The 17516-nt window shown below is 37.4% G+C and overlaps 1 protein-coding gene across 1 annotated transcript in view; it reads left to right on the plus strand.

Moving 5' to 3' along the window:
* Positions 1-17516, plus strand: part of LOC149542220 (E3 ubiquitin-protein ligase At4g11680-like) — a 56921-nt gene that overhangs the window by 23694 nt on the left and 15711 nt on the right. Inside the window, exons 2-3 of the mRNA XM_089797231.1 lie at positions 8604-8723; positions 8804-8936. Of these exons, the coding sequence (XP_089653357.1) occupies positions 8604-8723; positions 8804-8936 (253 nt within the window). The remainder of the gene's footprint in view (positions 1-8603; positions 8724-8803; positions 8937-17516) is intronic.

The following is a 17516-nucleotide window of genomic DNA, read 5'->3' on the forward strand; positions in this document are numbered from 1 at the left end:
TGGACTCTCTTCATTGTACTTAGTTGGCTCTTGAGGAGTTACAGTCACGATTAGATGAGGTGATTGACTCTCTTCATTGTACTTAGTTGGTTCTTGAGGAGTCACAGTCACAATTAGATGAGGTGACTGTGGAGTTGGAGCATGATCGAACCAACCCTAGATCCAGTTCAATTGCATATTCTGTTTGCTAGTGTATTTGCTTCTACGGTTGGGGATGATGGACGTGATGATGTAGCTGACACATTCGTCCAAGATATGGGTGTCGTAGGTACGGATGAGATGAGAGTGTCAGGGGAGTTGGGCTCTCATGCTGATTTGCTTCCTTCTGCTGGAAGCAAATCTATTTCTTCATCTCATACAACTGATAGCATTGGATAGTTGGTAGTGCCACATTTTCAGAGGCATTAGCTGTGGGTCACAGGGGAGCAGGGTGATGCTTCCACATATAATTTTTACTGCACAGAGTCCTTTATGGAGTATCTGTTGGAGAGTTCGGATGTGAGGGAGGATTCTTACGGAATGTCTGAGGGTACTCTCATCCAAGGCACTCGTTCTATTCAGAGGTTGGTGGGAGAGATTGTAGAGACTCTATCTACTATGCTTCCCCACAGGGATTTTGAGGTTGGGTTTGCTCAGAGGGTTGCTCAAGATCTTGCCCGACCAATAGTTTAGAGTCAGAGATTGAAGCCATCTTCTGATTCCCAGTTTGATTATGATGAGCCCTTGATAGAGATTGGGAGTTTTTTATCGGCATTACACTGTGAGGAGTGCTCATCATTTTTCTTTTCACCCACAGGTAGAGGATTTGGTTTCATGTCGGTTTGGGTTGGCTCTAGTTTCATGCCATCCATTATGGGATGGGTTAGCACCATCTTTTGCAAATGGGATTGATAACTGCAAATTAGACCCCTTGCAGTATCTACACACCCAAGACAGTTTGGCAGAGGTTGGAGTTGGTTGTAGTGTTTCAGATACCTATGGTTGTTACCATCTACACAGTGCAGTTGGGTGAGTATCAGTTTGATGGGGACTCAGGTGTCGATAGAGTTGGTATTTCAGTTGGGTTGAGTTTCGATGAATTGCTGCCTTCATCAGCGCCTTAGGTTAGTTTAAGATGATTTTGATGTTGATGTCCGTTATTTGGGTGTTGGTGCTATAGGAGTTGTTTGTACACAGTAGGGATAGTACACAATTCTACCTTTGGAATCTAGGTGGATTGTGATGTCCATTTTGCTCCAGGATTGCTTGGGGACAAGCAATCTTAGGGAGGGAGGACTGTAATGTCCCCATTTTTAGCAGGTTCCTGTGGTTGGCCAGGTTAGTTTACCATCATGACCCTTGTGAGCTAACAGTAGGATTTGAGGGTCTTAGTTGCGTGGTTATAGGCTTTTCAGCAGCCTATGGTGTGTTTTGGCTCTATTTGAGGAACTTACTATTTATAGTAAGTGTCAATCTATTGGTTCCGATGAGCTCAGTTGAATCAGATAAGTTGGAGGATGCTCTCAGTTTTTATTTTGGGCTTCCAATGTGGGCTCCAAGAATCTTGGAGGGAGCGTCTATTTATAGTAAGTCACCCCCATTAGGTTCATTCATTGTCTTTCATCACTACGATCACTTCGGTGTTGTCAGATTTCAATTTTGATGCTTCTTTAGTTGTTTTCGCAAGATGGGTGAATTATTATTATTATTCATCTAAATACATTGAGGTTATTTTTGTTAGTGTTGTTGGTTGGTCACCTCAGTATCATAGCTCTTTGGAACTGGGACGAAAAGTTTTAAATCATGGGAATAGCAAACAACAGCCTTACATGTCAGAATTTGAAGTTATGGTGGAAAAGGTCATTTTCGGAGCCAAAAGCAATTAATAAATTAGTTTATAATTGACACTTTATCATGTTTTAATGTTGTGTGTGGGAAGCTTCTTAAGTAAGTTCATTTGGGAAACTTTGTGCCATTTGGAGATTATAAATATGAGCCCATTTGATGAGTAAAGCATTCCGATTGACTCTATATTTGATTTTGTGCCTTTGTGGCTTTTTCCTTGTCTCTTAACTGTATGCCCTTGCTGATGTATAAGGGTCTCTAAAGTTCCTGATATTTGAAGTCATTGTTGATGTATGGTGATTTCACTATCTAAATCTCCTATCCGTGTTTTCTGTGTTTGGGAGATTGTTTTGGTAATTTCATTGCAAATTGTGTTGTTATAAACAATTTGCCAAGTCTCCTTATTGTAATCATTGTGGCTAAGGAGATTGATCTTTTGAAGGAAATTGATTGTATTATGCTGCATACTAACAATCGATTTGATGAAGTTTTGAGGAAGTTGGTGACTGTTGAGGTTGGTGTTTGAGATTCCCATCAGCTAGGCGTCAAGCTGAGTATTGGTTGCTGCCGGATTTGTGAGGTGACAAGGATAAAAATGCATAGGGGGCAATCTGCATTGTTACACGACTTTCCTATACAACTTGCGTTTTGCAACAAGCTGGGCATCATTCCTTTACCGGCCACAATGTGCTATGGGGGCTTTCCGCAATAACTACAGAGGGTTTGACAGTGTCTTCGGCCTGCATTTGTGGATATCCTTGGAGATGTGTGTTGAGGAGCTGCCGTGGGACTCATATTCTGGTCTTCCCTTTCAGCCGGCAAGCACATCGAATAAAGCTATAAGGAAATCGGATTCCTTACTCAATTAATTGGTAAAATTCGATATATGGTCTTTGTATTTCCTTTCTACATAAAATTATGAAAAATTCTGAAGTTGTGTTGTTAGCATTCCTCCTGCGCTTTTAATGTATTCTGAATACTAATTTTAATAAAAACAAGAAACCTAGCAACATTGTTCAATTGGCACTGAAATTTCTATCAGAGCATACATAGAGTTTTTACACTGAAACAGCACTGTCAAGTCTTCAGCGTTAGCAACCAATAAGTTGTGATGGTGGTTTAGCATACCCTTTTCATGCACCTGTTCTCAAATAAGGATTCCGCAAACACAACTTTGAGAAAAGTCTCAAATTTGTTGTGGCATCTCCAAAATGCCCGATAAAGAAATATAAATGCTACTCACATTGAAATATAACATATGCAAAAGAAACCACACAAACACTTTGAGGCAACAATACAACCAATACTACTGTCTCATGTTGTCCTGTACTGCTTTTCTCTGATGTTTACTTCTCTTGTTTACTTCTAGACTTTTGTTATTTTGTAAAGGTTTCAAGTCCTTTAAAACCTTTTTTTACTTAATCAAAACAATACACCCGATAGCCTTAAAATATTTGTTCCCCCACTTGGCCTTTTTAACTATAGTTTGAACTAGTATATTATAAATATATATTATTCTTGCCTTGTGTTATTTGGTCCCACACCATTGTTAATCTCAGTGGGGCTCACCATATTGAAACTTTCATTCCAAATAATCAGATGAAACAGACCCAAAGTGATATACAAATGCATATATGCAGTCACCAATCTTTAGACCTTACCACAAACAAAACTCCATCCGGAGAACCCATGCCTGAAGGAGATGTTTCAGGGCAGATTCCTAACTGGAAACTCTAACGCCATGCTCAACAATATACTGATGCTCAAGCAGCAACCACAACATGCATTGATACTCCAGAATATGGCTCTCTTAACAATAGCCAGCACATTGAATTTTTATGGTACCCCAGTAAGTTGTATGCAACTGCCTGCGACTTTGGCCTGAATGCTCATACCTTCCAGTAAGTTGTATGCAACTGCCTGCAACTTTGGCCTGAATGCTCATACCTTCAAATGTATCAGTCAGGCCCACAAAAATAGTTCTCTTCTTGGATTGCAGAAGAACGGGCTCTGTCTGTGTAAATTTTGTTCAAATGCTGCTGGTAATGACCGCCCAGACGAGGAGATGAACCACTCTCAGACACTGTGAAAACTATAGAGTATCCAGATATTTCTCTGCTCGATTTTCTCACGATAATTAAAATCTATGTATTTGCAATTCAACAGTCATGGCCGAAAATATTAATAAATCCTGACTATGGTCTTCGTGAGATCATTGTCCACTTTTTTATTTTCAAATGACATTTGAGCTTTAAGTATAAGGTTGCCTTTATATTGCCCAATAACTTGGTAACTGTCGGGCATGCAAATAATTTACAGCTGCACTCTTAACAAATATTTATCAACAACAAGCTTGAGCTTGAATATTTGGTCACCCAAATAATTCAATCTCGTAGCTATTATCATATGTTGGTAATATATGGAAACAAATAAACTTTTATTTAATACCAATGCCTATAGTCCCTTAAAATAATAAAGTGGGACCTGATTAAAACATTTATGGAATACGTGGTCCTTGTCAATAAATTTTCTAATGCTCAGGTTTTAAAATAAATCAAATGGAATAAGCTGATCAATGTCATTCTTTTATCACATGACAGTCTATCAAAACACTTCCATATTAATTTAATATTTGCCACTTAACCATTCACGACAATAAATCTTTTCCGTTATAACTTCACAAGAAATCGCCCAAGGCTATAGACAACTAAAATAATATTTGGTCTGTATATCTTCTGCCAATATTATCACTAACGTCTTGTAAAATAAATATTTCTGGTATAAAACTTATTTGGTACGGAAGAAGGTAGAAATATTATTCATGCTACTAATATTTGGAATTAATTTAAAAATAATTCAAGACTTCCCAATTTCATCCGACCTGAATAATGACTACTGGCAGAATACATGGGTTTGATAAAACCCTTCTATAAATTATTAGTAATGGAACTTTAATAGCAAAGGATTTGCTCAAAATCTCATACCCAACAAGATGGCAGGTTCCATGTTCTTAACGCCACTGTAATATCCCTAAGTGGATACTTTCTCAAAACCATTAACAAAATCTCAGAAATCTTTTAACTAATATATATAGCAATGTATTTTAGATTTCACCACCAAAACCCAATAAACAACCGCATAAAAAGATGTTAAAATATTATTGTATAAAATCTCCAGCAGAAATACATTTTCAAAAATAATATTTTAATGAAGTTCTTCTGAAAAATCAGAATCAAATCCAATCGTAGATATGGAAATTACAACAAGATTGGATAACAGAAAAGATGAACCTAAAATAAAATGTGAAACACCTACGTGATGTCTCCAACCAACAATGGGTATCTGTCCACTGCCCAAGCTTGAGGGCTTCCGTCCTCTCACCTGCGGAAAGATGAAGTTTTCAAAAATAACTCTTCAAGAAAGAAAGTGAAATCCAAATCACAAAACTGATTTTGTTGGAAATGAGCTCCTGTTAAATACAAATCGGTGACCCTTCGCATTCCCTTTTTGTTTCTTTATTTCTTTTTAAAAATAATACATTTCCCTCACTTGAGGAAATAAAGTGCCCATAGACAATAAAGTGACATTATAAATATGAACTTAAATTATGATGTCACTTTATAATAAATTAGTTAAATCTTTAGGCATTAAAATCTTTAACCAAATGGACTTAGATTTCCATGTGTGATAGCTTGTCAGGAAGCTCTGGGCAAGATGCTCCTAGTCTAATCCTTCTATGCCAAGAATGCTAAGCTTTCTGACTTACTAAAAATAGTAAGTGTATGGAAACCACATTGAAGCAATCCCAATTAACCCACAACTGAAATCGCCTAGGCCAAAAACTACTCTGATCATATAGAAAACTTGGTTTGCCCATGGGACCAAGGTGCAACAAAACTCGATGGCTAGAAAAGGGGACATGACAACGAGTCATTTCATTTTTCCTTTGCATTAACCACGTATTTAAAAGCTGGAGTATCCAATGATTCCATGAATAGAGATGGATTGAACCGAGTGTTGTCAAATGGGAAAGCATTATCTTGGGAGCTGCTTTGGCATACAACTTTAAAATGGACCAAAATAAAAAGTTGAAATGACAAAAGAAAAATCTCAGACCTGAAAAATAGATGAGTAAATTCAGAAAGTATCAGATTTGGAAATATGAAAGGAAGAACAAAAACCTTGGGCAAAAGCTGTGGCATAGGATACACTGGGGTTCACAATAATGTAAAGAAATTAATTGATCCTTTACAAACCAATCTAGATTTAATCTAATACCAAGCAAAAACTGAAGTCTGACCTTATTGATAGAGCAGAACTGAAATGTAATGATAAATTGAAAAGAGGAAACAATGTGCTCGGCATTTTTGGAATTAATGTTATGCATGACGAGTCTTCTGTTTAGTTGTGATTTACTATTGAAATTGGAAATCTGATATTGAATATGTGATATGGATTCTGTGATGAATGTGGACTGAGATCTAACTAATGTGGGGCTAGGCTACATTACCAGGCCTGGTTTGGGATGCTTTTCTCCTTTGCATGATCCAGTCTTTTTGATACGGATTTTCCACTACTTGGATGACCTTGTGCGCCACATTCCTGACTTTGGTACTTCACTTCTGTAACATAAAGTTGTCCTGAAAAGCAAAGTTGATTATGTTGCATGGGACGGGGAGGACCATTAACTTCTTAGATAGCAGTCAAGACCCTTTCTCAATGTGCACTATATGAAGACATACTCCATAGTCAAAGGTAATGCTTGAGATGTCATGGTGATATGATGGTTTACTGTAATGTTTTGTAATGAGATGTTCTAAATGCTTTCCAATTATCCCACAATAACTAATGACCTAGGACTATCTGTAAATAGTAAATACATGGTCCTAGTCATTCAACTCAAGTCAATTGTTGGCAATGGGTTCAGGATAATGGTAGGCTTGTGTGCCAAACAAGTCGAGCACTATGATGCTATATCCAAAGTGATGTAAATATCCCTTACAATAAGATAAAGGCAAAACTACTCAAACTATCTCTTGTAGCCTTCTATAAGGATTTTCGTTCTACAAATTGATTTCTGTTGACAACCTAAAGAAATAGACCTTTAATTTTATATGCCATTTAAAAACAACCATCAGGTCAAGTTATGGAAACAGAAGATTGAACTCTGTTTCAAAATAATCATGTGGTAGTAAATAGTTCTATTATTAGATTTGTGCATTATGTTTTGCATCTAGATTAAAATATATTTTAATTTTTCTATCACAATTTTAGATACAAACCATAGGCTAAAATTTGAGAAGAAACTGTGAAGAACTTAGGCAATGAAATAATTGGGCAATTACATTTAGAAACAAAAAGCAGGTAAAATGTTTGAAATAGTTGTAAATACAAATACTAGTTTAGAAAATTGTAAAGGACATCAAAGTAATGAAAACTATTGGTTAAATCTGGCAAAAGATTGCCTAGCTTTCAAACGAGTTAGGGGTATTTGTAAATGTTGGCCATTTACATAGAAAATGAAGCAGTAGACAATGTTTGTGGACTTAGATTTGTACCTAATGACTTTTTAGAGTTGATTAACTTCTTATGGGGATCATGGGTGGAAACAAATAACAGGTTAATCTTGGACAAAATAGCTAAATTTTTAAAAAGATGCAGTGATAGCAAGCGATTCGCAAGTTAGGTTTAGGCACCTTTCTTGATAAGAGTGGACTCAAATAATTATGGAATTAGGGTGGTAGATTATGTCATTAGATTAGATGATTTATGCTCTGAATTTCTGAAATGAGTGTTCGACTTAAAAAGTTAAATGTAATCATATTTTTGAATCTCTCTTATTATATTCAACTACACAAGTTAGGTTTGGAAAATAGATCATGCAAACTAAAGAATGTATGATTCTTTTACTGAATTTTATTTTTCACTTTTACAAATGAATAATGGATTAGCTCTTGAAAAATTATGTTACATTAATAGAATTTGCAAGCAGTGGTAGTCATGAAAAAAAGTTAACTGCATTCAACAGTACAAAATCAGCATAATATTTACTCACATTTTTATTTGAAGAAATTAAAATTTAATTGTTCAAAAGAGGGAATAAATCCCACAATTCCACAGCCACCCAGAAAAAAGGATGCCAAGATATAAAATCTATAGCACAGGCATCACAGCTATACAAAGCATGCCAAGGTCCAGAGTCCAGAATCCTTGTATTGACAAACAAAGAAAAGCACACTAAATTGTTGTAGACAAATGCACTACAATATTTGAGAAAGTAATGCCAACACTGACAAAAGAATTACATTTTAGTCCTTTCAGCTTCACCTTGACAAGTTAGTTTTGAACTGTTAAATCAATCAGGTACATGCTTCTGTCCACCACATTAAGTGATTAAAGAAATTTCAAAAGTATGCAATATTAAGCTTGAGATGTGATCTCTATCTATATGGGTGTGTGTGCATGACTCCTCCCCTTCCTCTAATTTAAAGGTAATGAACTTGCCTTAACAATACTTTTAGAACTCGCAAATGTAGTGTAAATCTAGTTATTTGCAGGGTCTAATTTATTACACGGGAAAAAGTTGGAATCCCTTGATATGTAAGAAATGTAAGATCATATAAAAATGAATTGTTTATTTCCCCAATTATACTTCAAAATATCCTTTGATGAATTGGAATCTTCTGAGTTTTATACTATACTGTTGAATCTCATTCTGTTCAAGCTGTTTCCATTTTTTAACTTTTATATCTTCTTACATGGCAATTCAATTGTTACAGTGTAATAAAGCGGCTAGAATCTGTAAATACAATGTTTTCATTTTTTTGGTGGATTGTTGGATTTTACTGGATAATTGCTGGTGGGAAGTCTCTTTCAGAAGAAGCTCCTCGACTTTACTGGTATGTGAATCACTGTTTGCCATAATTTTCTACCAATACATTCTTGGAACTAATAGATTTTATATGCATTTACATTGCAGGCTTTGTGTTGCATTTCTAGCATTTGATGTATTTTTTGTAGTATTCTGCATTGCCCTCGCTTGTGTAATCGGGATTGCAGTCTGTTGTTGTCTACCCTGTATTATCGCAATTTTATACGCCGTTGCTGACCAGGTAGGTTACTTTCATTTATAAGCACAAATTTGAAATTAAGCAGATTCTCTTTTGATTCCAAAATTTGCAACATCTTTCTTTTCTCATATGCCCTAAAATATATAGGGATGCTAAAAGTAACACTTTTTAAAATCATCTTGAATATAATGCTGATAATTATGTTTTTCCACTGTTCTTCATCTCAAGAATGAGAGGTATACAAAAGCTTGGACTTTCTGAGTTCATTCTGTTGGTATTTTTCATTGATATTTGTGTTGTCACTATGGTTATGTTGCTGATGTGATACAAGTCTAGATTCTGTCTGTTTATATCAGAAGACAATATTCTTATAACAAGTTAGTATATCCTCTCCAATGATCTTAGTCTAGGTGGTGCTGCTGGTTGAGGGATGCTGACTTGGGCCACATGGCACAAATGTGGAATATCCCCTGTGGATAGTCTAGGTGAGCATGTTTGCAGTTTGGTCAGGCATTGTCAGTTTGCACATCAGTTATAAAATGCAAAGGAATCGTCAGGTTAGGAGCTTTATTTCATGACAACAAAACATAGTGGCATCACCATTTGTTATTGAGACAATATATCTTGAAAACAACATTTATCATTATCACTCTTCATTGTCCCCATTTTTCCCAGCATTGGAGTTTAAGAGAATTAGCCTATTATTGTGATCCTCGTAGGCTAATTATTGTGGATAGAAGGTCTTCTATGGTAGTGACTTGGCTTGGGAGGGTCTTATCTTCTTCACATCTCAGTAAGCTTAAGGTTGGTTAGACTTTGTTTGGGCATAGTTTTGTGTACTTACTATTTGTGGTAAGTTGGTGTTGATCAAGATGGACCCTTTGTATTTTTGGAAAGTGTATTTGGTCACATAGAGAAATAATAGGTACGACTCCTATTTCAAACAACATATTTAAATGATGAGTATTTTAGGAGTTAATTATATTTTTAGTGGCCAAATTATTATTAATTATCAAATGACTTATTATAAAGTTATAATTTAACTTTATAATTTCACTTGACAGTTAAGTTATCATTGGAAAGTGCCATATATTATTAGTTAAGCCAAGTGAAGTGAGAGAATTTAATGGAAGCTTCTAATTAATGTTGTGTGGTGAAGATTCTTGAGTGAAGTTGCATTTTGGCAACAAAAGAGAATTTGGAGGTTTTAAAGACAAGCCTATTTGTTGAGGGAAGCACACTTGAATATATATTTGCTTTTGTTGCCTTTGTGGCTTTTTTTGAGTTCTGATATTTTGTGGCCCTTGCTGAAGTATAAGGGTTGAGCCTGAGAAGTTCTTGGCAATTGTGATGTAGTATACAATTGGCCAACATCTCCTACTGTATTTGCTGTAGCTAAGGAGAATAATCGTGATTATTATATTCTTATTGAAGCATCTGGCTTTTGTGGCCCTTAATGAAGTATAAGGGTTGAGTTTGAGAAGTTCTTGGCAATTGTGCTGTAGTATGCAATTGGCCAACATCTCCTACTGTATTTACTGTAGCTAAGGAGAATAATCTTGATTATTATATTCTTATTGAAGCATCTGGCTAAGGGTTTTTGAGTTTTCTGAGAATTGCTTGGGATTTGTTGCAAATTGTTGTTGTGGTATAACAATTTGCCATTCTCCTACTGTCTAATCTGTGCCTGAGGAGATAGTTTTGATTAAGTAAAAACAGGTTTTAAGGACCTGAAACCTTTACATCAACAAAAGTCTAGAGATAAGCATGAAAATAGAACAATAGAAAGAAGTATCCTAAAGCAACATGAGACAGACCTCCAACAAAAACATCCAAGAGATCACAATAGACAGCATTGGGAAAAACAACAAAAGTATAGCAAAGGAACAACAACCAACCAGCTAAGAAGTCTTTATCAGGTCAACAGCCTGATCCACCAGAGTTTGCATGTTATCAGTAGTAACCTTCACCTCGTCCTTCTTACTGATCTCCTCATTCTTCTTAGAGTGAGCACGGGTACGTTTACTTGGTCCTTGAGTATCAACCCCTGGAGGGGAATCTTGGCCCTTATCAGTTTCATTCCTCTTCAAGAGAATACTCACATTGTTCACTAGTTGTTTAATCAGTTTCTCCATATTACCCATCCTAGTTTCCAATTTGGACACCTTTCCCTAAATGCTGCTAATATCCTTATCCACGACCCTTTGTTTAGCTTCGATCACTGGGAACTTATGCATGAGATTTTTCACTTCTTCAGCATTCCCTATAACCTCTAAGAGCTTGTCAATATGTTGTCCTGAAGTTCGCTCCCCTCTGGAAGTTTTGCTCGATTGTTCCATTTCCTTACCTAGCAACTGCATTTGTTGCTTGAGGATACCAATCTCCTTCAGAATAGAACTTGGGTTGCCGAATAAACCCTTAGAAAACCCTCTCCCACCTTAAGCTTTATCATCCAAATCTGACATATGCCCCTGTTCTCCGTCATCTTCATTCTCTGATTCCCCATTCTTCTTTGTATTATACCTATCCTCCTGTCGCCTTAAGGGTTTTCTTTTCCTCTCAACCGTTGAGCCAAAGGCTCATCATCAGAAGGAGGAGAAACCCGCTCATCTTGACAGCCTTTGCCCTTTCCTTTGCCACCACTCCTCTTATTGAAATGGTCTCTAACAATTTCCTCCACAAAGTCACTTTCTCGGACACGGTCAGAATCAACATCCTCAATAGTCTTTTTCTTCTTTTTTGAGCTTCCACCTGAGCCCTTTTTCGGGCTTACCATACCCCCTTCAGCTTCATCTTGCGTCTCAGAATCATAGCCCTTTTCCTCGATACTCCCGTATCTTGATCAACCCCTTTCAAAGTCCTAGGTTTTAAAACTTTTTTGGATTTTAACAAATTCATAATCAAAACCATGAGACCTGCATGGCAAACATGCTCTCCATTCGGGTCATTTTGAATGGCCTGGGTAGAAACACTAAGAGACTACAGAAGATAAAAAGGAAAATTGATCCTAACATCATGTCGGAAATGATTTGCCAACATAAAGTGATTACCATACAATTTAGTGAATCTCCCATCCAGAGTCAAGTATTCCATAATCACAAAGAGAACAAAACACCAAGGACGAGAAATAGAGGCCAGGTTATAATATGAGTTACCTATTTTAACCAGCCGATTTCTCTCCTGTTCTGTCTCAACAAAGTCATCAATGGCCTTATCCGAGAGCTTCCTTTCCCTATAAAAATTTAATCCATCCATATCCAACCCTGTAGCCTCCGCAATGACCTCTTCGGTAACTTCCATGCACTGGTTCCCGACCATCACAGAGCCGTCTTTCCATGATTTAATGAACTGGTGTTTAATTGCAGGGTTATTTCCTCTGAGCCTTTCCATGTAACCAGTGAAGTGACCATGCCTTAAAATGTCCCACACCTCTAGCTTGTTCTTCCACTCCACGCAGCTAGCTGGCTCCACCCTTTTCCTCTTTCCCCCCCATAATCACAGAGCCGAATTCATTGGTTAAATTTCTCTGTAAACCCCAAAACTCTTTGTGAACACCACAACCGAAAAAAGAGAAGGAAGAAACAACCCAGAATCCGTGCGAAATGCCCACCTTTCTAAAAATTATAACCCACCTCACACCAAAGGAGTAAATCTCATAATTCGCTGACAACGTCATAATTAACGAATTTTTGCTGAGATCTCCATTTATCATGATTGACATGATCGCGGTCATCTGGAGGTAAGGTATCATATGACTCCCAAATGATCATATGAACATTTAAACACGCCACATTCGAAGCCCAATCAGCTAAACCATTGGCTTCTCTATAGTTATGAGATATAAAGCAGTTTTGGAACGAATTAATAATGTTAAAAGCCTTGGAAATAATATTACTAATAGTCCACGAAGGTGGATTAATTTTATTTAAACAATTAATTATGTTGAGGGAGTCACCTTCAATCCATATATTCTTCAAATTCTTACCTTTGGCATAAATAAGACCATGAAGAGCAACAGGGGCTTCAACAACGTGATTAGTTTGACTCCCTAAAGGTATAGCCATACCGCCAACAAAGTCACCATTCGAATTTCTAATAACAACTCCGCATCCTACAGTGCCTGGGTTCCCTTTCGAGGCCCCGTCAAAGTTAATCTTAAACCAATTCAGCGGAGGACAATCCCATCTAGCATTATCCCTAGGGTTAGGATCCTTTATACTCGTACTCAAACTCCTTATATTCTAGTTATTAAGCATCCCATCTTCCCACTCATTACAAGGTTGCTGTCTAGGACCGCAAATTTTAATGTCTTCAATCAAAAGGACTTTGACTTTGTGGAAAACCTGAGCAGGATTGGATTCCACTCCTCTAAAGATCCTATCATTGCACTCCTTCCAGATGCCCCAACACAGGTAAGGAAGGATAAAGTCCCACAATTTAATTATCAAAGCATTCTTGGAAGGAGCCTTCCAACTAGAAAAGAACAGCTGGATGGTAGCATGGGAAACCCAATCCACATTCAGTAGACTCCAAATTTTCTCCCAAGCCTTCTTTGTAAATGGACAATGTAGCATAATATGATCCATCGATTCCCCATCATTCTTGCAAAGAGCACATCGATTAACAATGATGAAGCCTCTCTTCTTAAGATTGTCAAGAGTTAATATTTTATTTTGCAAAAGAATTCAAAAGAAGATATTAACTTTGGGGGTTAGACCTTTCACCCAAGCCCTAGCCCAGCAAGGTTCATCATGATCATCAAAAGAGTTAGCAAAGGCTGAGGCAATAGAGAACATGCCACTGGGATCAGTTTTCTAGATCACAACATCCTCTTCATGGTTAAGAAAGCAAGCATTCAAGCACTTAGCAAGCTCAACCAAATTCTTATCCACCCTCAGAAGATTCACCCACAAATCATCCTTCCAATAATCACTCACAAAAGTACCATACTAATTCTTACACTGCTCCATATACCCGTTCCACCTTGGATCATCACAAAGAGGGTAATCCAGAATCCAAATGTCTTCCCAAAAAAGAACTTTCCTTCCATTTCCCACCTTCTATTTAACCCCTCTCCTTAAAATATGTTTAAATTTCTGAGCATTCTTCCAAATCAGAGAACCCCCTTGATCAACATCAGAAGAAAGGAAGTGTTGAAAATCAAAGTGGTCCCTATTATATTTATCAGCTCAAATATTCCTCCACTCTCCCTCTTCCTTGTACCATCTCTAGAGTAATTTAGCCAGTAAGAGTTCATTCATTGTTGAAATCCTATGCAAGCCAAGCCCCCCCTTCCCCCTAGGAATACACACATTCTCCCAAGCAATAAGAGGAAGTCTATCTTTAGTCTCCATGCTAGTCCACAAGAAAGTCTTTTGAATTTTCTCAATAGCAAGGGAAAACTTTCTCGGAATTTTAAAAGCACTCATAGCATAAAGCGGGACACTTTGAAGGATAGGTTTGAAAACAATAACCTTCGCAGCCTGACTGAGGAGAGAACCCTTCCAACCAGCAAGTTTCAAATGAATTTTATCAATCAGTGAATTCCAAAAGCTGTCAAGAGGAGACTAGCCCAAAGGTAAACCCAAATAGGTTCCTGGCAAGGATCCACTCTCACAACCAATAATCCTTTTAATCTTTATTTGTCTTGCCTCACTAACATTGATAAAGTAAATCACACTTTTACTCCAATTTATAGTTTGACCAGTAGCCATACCATAATCAGTCAACGCCTTCTTTATGTTCCTAGCATTCCTCATCGAAGCCTCCCCCATGACAATAGAATCATCAACAAATTGTTGGTGCGAACACACAAGAGCAGAAGAAGGGTTGAGGCCCACAAAGTCCCCTTTCACCACCATATTATTCACAAATCTCCCCAAGCATTCAGCCAAGATAACAAAAAGAATAGGAGAGATCGGGTCCCCTTGTCTAAGGCCCCTAGAAGCCTTAAAGAAGGATGTAGGGGAACCATTAACAAGCACTGAGAAAGAAGCCAAGGAAACTAACATGAAGATAAGGTCCCCGAATCTTTTATTAAAACCAAATGCTTCCAAGCCCCTGAGAAGGAAATTCTAGTCCACTCTGTCATAGGCTTTAGAGAGATCAAGCTTAAGAAGAAACCCTTCCTTCTTAGACACCACAAGAGAATGTATATCTTCATGAACGAAGATGATGGAATCCAAGATCTGTTTGCCTGGAACAAACCCATTTTGCTACTTTGAAATAATAGCCGGAAGAAGGGAAAGAATTCTAAGAGCGAGAACTTTAGATATGATCTTATAAAAGAATTACTCAAACTGATAGGCCTAAATTGATCCATTCTATCAGCACCCAGCTTATTAGGAATAAGGGCAATAAAGGTCCCATTTACTTCTCTTAGGATATTTCTGGTGCCAAAAAATTCCTTCACACCATTACAAACATCAGTCCCAATGATATACCAATATTTATGAAAGAACAGAAGGGGAAACCCATCCGGACCAGGGGCTTTATCACCCTCAAAGGAGAAAACAGCCTTAGAAATCTCATCCGAAGAAGGAATGGAAGTAAGAGATAAGTTCTGGGCCTTTGAGGTGCAGGAAGGAATGCTCTCTAGGAACATTTTCTACTTATCTAAGTTCAAATCAGGGTCACATTGCAGCAATCGACCAAAGAATTCCACAGCCTCCCTTTTGATTATCTCTTCATTATCAGTCAAACCTTCATCCGTATTGAGTTTGGAATCCTGTTAGCCATCCTATGCTTTAAGGTTGTCAAATGAAAGAACTTGGTGTTCCGATCTCCTTCCTTCAAAAAGACCTTTCGGGAACACTGTCTCCAAAACATCTCCTTGGTAATAAGATCGTGAAGTTCAACCAATTTGCAGCTTTCCTCTTCCCTAGAGACCTCCTCATAACCATCAGCCTGAATCCTATCTTAGATGTCTTTAAGCTCTTCCACAATCTTTTTTTTGTTCTCAAAAATGTTGCCAAAGGTATTTTGATTCCATATGTTAATATTCTTCTTAACATTTTTCAATTTGGCAGCCACTCTAAACATAGCTGTACCCTCAACTTTGATATCCCACCACTCCTTAATGAGGCTCTCCAAATTAGGATGAAGAGTCCACATTTTTTCAAATTTGAAAGGAAAATTCTTATGAAAAATAATTTTGTCAACAATAAAGAAAATAGGTTAGTGAAAAGATCCTACACGAACTTGAGCATTGAGTGCACATTTGTAATTCAGAAACCAATCATTACTAATAAGAGCACGATCCAACCTGACTTGAATAAGATCCTTACCAGCTCTTCTATTCATCCATGTGTACTCAATCCCATGTAAATCAAGGTCATGGAGAAGATGAAGATCAATAAAGTTCATTAGATCTAATCTATTATCCAGATTGGTCTAATTACCTCCCCATTTTTCAGAATCTTTTAAAGGGGTATTGAAGTCCCCCTATAATCAACCAATTATCCTCAGCAAAAAGCTTTCTCTGATTAGAAATTTCTTCCCACAAAGCCTTCCTTCGCCATTTGGAACTGGGGGCATAAACATTAGTAAGGACCCAACTAAAATTATCTTTAGAATTGAAAAAAAGAACATTCATCATATTTCTGCTTTGAGAAATGAGTTCCCCCTGAATCCATTTGCTAATCCAAAAAACTGCCATACCATCTGAAGCTCCATCAGAATCACTACCAATAATCTTTCCTCCCTTAAAAATAGAAAGGCATTCCACCTTGCATCTTAGTTTCTTGAATAACAAAAATGTCCGGCCTATTATCCCTAATCATATTTTTCAGAATGTCATGTTTATGAGGGTTATTAAGCCCTCGAATATTCCAAGAGATTATCTTCATAATTAAAGAAAATGTTTTGATTCAAGGATGGTTCTCTGACTACCCTCAACAATGCTCCTGTTAGCCTTAGTTGTTCTTTGGTGCAGATTGGAAGGTCTTCCAACTGAAGATGAAGAAGACCCAACATCACCATTTTTGAAATTAGCTCCACCATTCTTAGACGAAGAACCAAGTTTACCCTTAGAAGGTTTTGAATCCCCATTTTTGGAATCAACTTTGGTTCCTTTCTTGTTATTTTTCACTGGAACAGAGTCTTCATCTTTTTTACTACCTTTCTTCCTACCTTTTGACTGTTTCCCAACTACATTCCAATTGGCCTCAGAACTATCCTCTTCCCAAACTACTTCCTCAACTTGAGAAACAGTAAGAAGGTCCTTGACTTCACCACTAACAAAGTTATGATCCTTCATCACAAGATCCAAGGTTTTTTGTACCGAAGGCAAAGGCAAACCTATCTCCTTTTGAGATCCTTCTTCAACAGAAACCCTACCCTCCTTAGAAATGTTCACCATATCTTCCTGATTCCTCTGCAAGCTGTCATTGTTAGGAATCTCCAGTAGGACCTGGGTAGAGGTGATCACACCAGACTCCTCCAAAGGTGAGACTACACCAAGATCTTGAAGGGGAGCATTATTAATCTCAAGAGGTTCACTCGAGACCTTCTCAGGAACACTACTCACCTCATCACCCTTAGAGCACTTAGATTGGTCCTTTGGGGGAGCTGACACATCAACATCCGCCCCCACACGCTTAGAGAGATCTTTCTTGACCCAAA

This window comes from Cupressus sempervirens, chromosome 8, assembly GCF_028749045.1.
Source record: "Cupressus sempervirens isolate cs-2001-9-10 chromosome 8, ASM2874904v1, whole genome shotgun sequence".
Lineage (NCBI taxonomy): Eukaryota > Viridiplantae > Streptophyta > Pinopsida > Cupressales > Cupressaceae > Cupressus > Cupressus sempervirens.